Source organism: Nycticebus coucang, chromosome 3 (genome assembly GCF_027406575.1).
Source record: "Nycticebus coucang isolate mNycCou1 chromosome 3, mNycCou1.pri, whole genome shotgun sequence".
Classification (NCBI taxonomy): Eukaryota; Metazoa; Chordata; class Mammalia; order Primates; family Lorisidae; genus Nycticebus; species Nycticebus coucang.
Window position 1 is genome coordinate 6,764,734 of NC_069782.1, and position 5,914 is coordinate 6,770,647.

General features: G+C 54.3%; 1 protein-coding gene across 6 annotated transcripts; it reads right to left on the bottom strand.

Annotated features, from left to right (window-relative positions):
- Window positions 1-697: 697 nt before the first annotated feature.
- SMIM45 (small integral membrane protein 45) lies at window positions 698-4,871 on the bottom strand. Of its 6 annotated transcripts, none has more exons than XM_053584830.1 (4): window positions 4,561-4,871; window positions 3,655-3,752; window positions 2,144-2,226; window positions 698-1,896 (listed from the first exon to the last, which is right to left on the bottom strand). In XM_053584830.1, exon 4 carries the CDS (start codon window positions 1,880-1,882, stop codon window positions 1,676-1,678), a length of 207 nt encoding a protein of 68 aa, XP_053440805.1. In that variant the 5' UTR covers window positions 1,883-1,896; window positions 2,144-2,226; window positions 3,655-3,752; window positions 4,561-4,871; the 3' UTR covers window positions 698-1,675. The 6 variants fall into 6 exon arrangements, with proteins under 6 accessions (XP_053440805.1, XP_053440801.1, XP_053440800.1 ...); XM_053584826.1 differs by lacking the exon at window positions 2,144-2,226 and adding an exon at window positions 4,346-4,399; XM_053584825.1 differs by lacking the exon at window positions 2,144-2,226 and adding an exon at window positions 4,346-4,399 and having other exon boundaries at window positions 4,549-4,871.
- Window positions 4,872-5,914: the final 1,043 nt, after the last annotated feature.

The window sequence follows — 5,914 nt, forward strand, 5'->3', positions numbered from 1 at the left end:
AAGAGTTGGGGTTGCTGTAAGCTATGATGCACTCTACCAAGGTCGGCAAAACAGTGAGACTCTGTCTCAAAAAAAAAAAAAAATAGCCAGACATTGTGGTGGGTGCCTGTAGTCCCAGCTACTCAGGAGGCTGAGGCAAGACAGAATCACTTGAGCCCCTGAGTTTGAGGTTGCTGTGAGACATGACAACAGGGCACTCTGCTAAGGGTAATAAGGTGAGACTCCATCTCAAAAAAAAAGATTCTGTTATTTTGCATCTTGGTTGGTGCCTGAATTTATATCCTACCTGGCACTTTACCTCAGGGATTCAGGTTAGCATTTTGTTTTTTTTTTTTTTTTTTGCAGTTTCTGTCTGGGGCTGGGTTTGAACCCACCACCTCCAGCACGTGGAGCCAGTGCCCTACTTCTTTGAGCCACAGGCGCTGCCCCAGGTTAGCATTTTTGATTGCCCTAGTGAGAGAAGGTGAGTGCTAAGAATAGAGGTGCTGAACATCCTACAAGGCACAGGACAGCCCGCCACACCAAAAATGATCTGGTCCAAAATAGCAATACTGCTGCTGTTTCTCTGCTCCACCTTCTCTGGGAGCTAGTGTTCCTATCCTTAAAATGGGTACTATTGAGCCATCATATTTTTCATAAAGACCCAGCAAGTTGACAGACATGATCCTACTTTCAGGAAAGGAGACAGTCCTGCAAAGACAGTCATGAAGTCTTTATTATTGCGAATAAGTTAAAAGGGAAGCCCCAGCAGAGGTGAGGCAGCGTGCTAGTTTGCATCCAGTGTGAGACAACGGAAACTCCACGCAGGAGCAGGCTCCAGGGTAGGCCTGAGGGTTTGAAGGGGTCTGGCTCCCAGGGGGCTGGGCTTGGCCTTGGAAGTGTGGCACAAGGCAGGGAGGGAGAGCAGGAGCTCTGCCAGCTGCCTCAGCCCAGAGGAAGGAGGAGGGGATAGTAAAGTCCTGGAGAGGGAGGGGTATTGGGCCATACGGTGGACAGTCCTTGCTGCCTGTAGAGCTCACCCTGTCCCCACTACCTCCTGCTTTGTCTAGGGACCCCACTCTCTCTCACACAATCATTTCCTCAGGTCCCCATGACTGCCCTCCCCGCAGACTCTCTCTCTTTCTCTCCTCCTGTCCCCTCCTCTTCCCTTTGGCCTCACCCCCACCACACACCCTCACCAATTCCAAGCTTGAGGGGTGGGGCTGGGTCAGCTTTGAAGCCTGTCAGGGGAAGCTGCAGGGCTGGTGCCCCAGGGTAGGGTGGGGAGCTGACAGTACCTGGGCATTCTGTAGGGAAATGGGGGAGCCAGAGGCTCAGGACAGGCAGAGGCAGCCGTGCCTGACTCCAGGTGGAGGGCCAAAATGCTAAGTGGCACAAAGGCACTAGGAGTCGGGGAAGATGTCCCCTGAGCTGGGTGGGCGGGCGTGGGTGAGTTGGCTTGACAGGAAGAGCAAAACCTGGGCCAGCAGCAGCAATTGATGAAAGCACCCAGGTGTCCCACCTCCACAGCCATGGCCCTCCCAGAGCCCTGGGGGCCTGTACGGAGGGCCCGGGCAGCAGAGGGATGTCCTGGAGGACCAAGAAGAGGTCGTACTCCCTCTACCTCGAGAGTCTCCAGGCTGGGCGCCTGGGGAGGGCGACCGGTGCCTGCCGCCCCCCACCCCGGCACGAAGCCTCAGACCTCAGGGCCGCCAAAGGCGAGGTTGTCCCGCACCATCAGCGTCTTGCGGAGGTCACGGTCCACCAGGGGGCGCTGCACGCGCCACTTGTGCGCCTCCTGCAGCCCCGGCTCGAAGTAGTAGATGCAGGCGCCGAAGCCCACCAGGATGAGGACAGAGATGACCAGGTAGACAGGCACGAACCAGTCCAGGAAGTGCGGCATCGCGGTGGCCTTGGCTGCCGAGACACAGGCCGTGAGGGCAGTGGAAGTGCCCCTTGTCCCCCCAACCCAGAGGGAGTCCTGCAGGTTTCACAGAGCTAGGGCCCCAAGGAGACTGAGGCCAGGAGAGTGGAGAGCTGGGCTGCGGCTGTGGCAGATTAGGGCCTTATGGTGATTCAGCGTCTCAGGCCTCCTGACCAACACGGAGCTGTCCCCATCACACGGAGACCCAGCTCCTATTTGTCTTTTAAGAAGGAGACTTACAGCCAAGAGCCACTCTGGCTCAGTCTCTCTCCAGGGTGCCCTTGGGCAAGTTGCCTAAGCACTCAAGGCTCCAGCTTCCTCCCCTGTGGAAGAAATACAGCCTCAACACAGGTCCTAGTGAGGATTCAGTGAGGTAACTAATCCCCGGATGGGCCATTGAGGGGCACTCAGTAAAGGGGTGGGCAATGCCTCTAGCTCCCCTGTTCCCCTGAGCCACTGAGCCCAGCTCTGACTGTGCAGTTGCAGTGACCGCTGCTTCCAGTGCCCTGCCCACCCAACTGCCCCACCAAACTGAGTGGATCCCCAGCCACCTACACACACTGGCCAAGTGCCCCCCGTGAAAGTGTAGTGAACAAACACTCATCGCAGGGGACCTGGTTGATATCAATAAAGTTTATACAAGCCAAATTTCATAATTACAAGGACATGAATGCTAGCAGCCGAAAACTGGGGCAACGGGAACTTGAGGTTGCAGTGAGCTATGATGATGCCACTGTACTCCAGCCCAGGGAGCAGAGCAAGACCCTTTCTTCCTCCACTCCCCAAAATGGGACAAGATACTCAGAGGCTTGGTTTCTATATCTAGGAATAATAATAGTCAGAAAAGTAGGGCTTTTCTGACTGCTGAATGAGTAATTCAGCAATTGCTCAAAACTGGTACCTGGAACAGGGTAAGTGCTGAGTCTCAGTTTCCTTATCTGTAAAACAGGCATAGAAAAAGGACCCCCTTCTCAGTGCATTGTGGATTTTTTACAAGACAATGCCTAAAGAGCACTTCACATCATGCTGCCTGGCAAAGAATCACACTCAACAAATATTAGCTATCGTTATCTCCAGAATCCGAGGTGGAGAGAGCAGGGATGTGGAAAGCAGTAGGTGTGAGGTGTTTCACAAACGTTGCACACACTCAGACTCCTTCAGAATTGTCCAAATGTGTTCCCATCTGCTCCCCACCAAGCTTACCACCCTGTTTGTCAACTGCTTGTCGGTCACCTAAGTGTTACGCAGTTCCTTTCTCTGCATATGCTTTCATTGTCCCTGAAGTGTTCTTTGCATTCTTGTTCATTTGGCAAACTCCTATTCACACTTCAAAAGCCAGTTCATCTCCTCCACAGATGGGACAATGTAAGGCCAATTTAACCTACTCCTAAACCTTCCCTAGGTATTAGAAAGGTACAGAGTAAGGAGCCCACCTCTGCTTTTCTGGCAGGTAGAGCACTTCCACAAACCTCACAACAGACCAGCCTTCCCCCCCCTGCCCCAGATGAGTGGGCCTCTGGCCACCTGCACACCGTCCAATGTTGTATCACTGTCAACATTTTACAGATGACAGAACTGAAGTCTAAGCACTAACTTGCCCTGGGTTACCCTGGGAAGTGGCACAGCTAGACCCCACGCCACAGTGCTGAGGCTTGAGTCCTCCAGGGCAGGGAAAGACGAGCAAGATGAAGTGAAATGAGCAGAGAGCCACTTGCTTCTGAGGGAGGAAGCAGTGGGATGCATGAAAATACCTCTAGAGCAAGTTGGAGAGAAGCCCCAGCTCTGTCTCCAAACCTCGGCTCTTCCTGTGCCCCTACTCCCAGGTGGGTCTGTGAGGTGAGCTGTGACCCTAGAGAAAGAAGAGATACTGCTTCCTGGTCCTGCACCCATCCACAGCCCGTCTCCTGACCCCCAAGGTCCCTACTGGCTGTTTGAAGGCACAGAGAGTGTCTCAAGGTGCCCTATTTGTGTAGGAATAATATGAAGATTGGGCACTAATTGCCCAAGTCACGGCTGGCACAGCCAGGTACTGGGAGCAGGGACAGGACCCAGCACCCTTATAACCATCTGCCTTTCTGGAGAGCCCAAGAGGAAGAGCTTAGAACTCCCTGGTACTGCCAGAGTTAGTAAATGGGGGACCCCTGGCAGGAAGGTTTCTTCAAACTGGCTTGAGCAAGGCCAATGTGATTTGTGCCCCTTCCCCAGGCCCAGCCAGGAGCCCAGTTTCCTTCCAGCTTAAACATGAGAATGGGAGGCTGGGGCAGAACAGAAGCCATTTCAGCTGCAATGCTGTGGGCTATGTATGGAGTAGAGTTCAGGGTCCTCCAACTTCTCCAACCCTGTGTATAAAATCGCAGGCATTCTGGGGCAGACTGAGGACCCCCAGACCTTTTCCTGACTTCTCAGGGCACTGGGGCCTAGGTGAAAAAACAGAGCACTCACTGGCCTTCTGTGTGACCTTGGACCATTCCTCACTCTCTCTGGGCCTCAGGGTCCCTGTGCACAGTGACAGGATAGAGATGGAGGCTACTAGATGATCTTTCAGCCCCATTTCAGACAAGGTTCTGTCCAGGACAGTGTGAGGGTGGCAGAGCCCCTCTCCCTGCCTCCCAAGCCATTGGCCCCACTCAGTGCCCCCTGCATACCTGCAAACCCACCTCATACCCTGCAGATGCCTGTTCCAGGGGCTCTGTGCTGAGCACACCGCCTCAGCCTGAGCAGCTCAGCGTCGACCCATGGACTCAGTTGCAGCTGCTGTCCCCAGAGACGCTGCCATCTGTGACGCCCTAGGTGCTGGAAGCAGAAATAGGGCGAGGCCAATACCCCTCACAGCAGACAGAGCTTCTCAAAGTCAGGGGCTCTGAGTGGGCCAGGTGGGGGCAGTCCCGGGCTGGCCTAGTACCCCGGGTCCTCTCTCTGCCAAGGAAGACCCTTCCCTCTACCACCTTATTCTCCCCCATTCTCAGGATGCCAGGAGGCGGGACCTGTCTCAGCCAATCAGCAGCTTGGCAGAGCTAGGGCTTTATCCTCTGTTGCCCTGGCAACCAGTCTTCTCTTCTGGATCCCTGGTGCTGTGCACGTGGTACAGCAGATGACAGGGAGGGCAGGGTTCGGGGATGCAGGGAGGGAATCACTCAGCAGGCCTCTGGGCCCCAAGCCTGGTGGAGAGGACCCCGGTTGATAACTGCAAAGGTTTGGCAGTTGGCGTTTGGGAGCAGGGAGAGATTGGAGTCCCTGGCAAGTGAATGGGGACAAAGAAGCAGTGACCAGTAGAGCCAATGAAGGAAGAGAGTCTGAACATATTGGCTCAATGTAGCATCTACTACGTGCCAGACACTGTCTTCAGGGCTTTGTTTATATTAACTCATTTAATTCTTATCCAAGGAAACACAGCAAAAAGTAGCAATGCCAGGGTCAGAGCCCTAGCCTGCCTCGGCAGCCCTGACTAAGGTACAGAAAGTACCCTACAAGCCAGGCACAGCCCCCACACATCACTTCCTGCAGTCTTCCCAGCCAGGTGGCTGTGGAGAGCCCATCTTGGGATGAGCTACAGCTTGGAGAGGTGAAGCTGCTTGCCTTATGCTTCCAGGTCACCCAGCTCCTCCGTGACTAGGCTGGAGGTTGGGGGTCAGGGGTCCACCTTGCATGCCTGGATCCTCCCCGCATCCCCTGTCCAAGAGATGGAGTGTCTTCAAAGTGTCAAGTGCCCAGCCAGCCATATAGAGCAGTGGCTATTGTCTCAGGAGGAGAGAGCAGCCCCAGGTGCCCACACTGTGGAGAAGAGGCTTCAAAGAACCACCTCCCAGGAGAGTCCATTTCTAAAAAGCTGAAGGAGGGAAAGGCCCTGGGTGAGGTAGGTTTAAAACCCTAGGTCCTAACCTCCCAGACACCTTGCCAGCACGGGGACCATCTAGAGGCTCTGCAAGTCTTCAGCATATGTGGGACAAGGAGAGTGATTTTGAGTTCACAGAGGGATTTTTTTTTATAGGGAGACATATGGTGCATAGAACA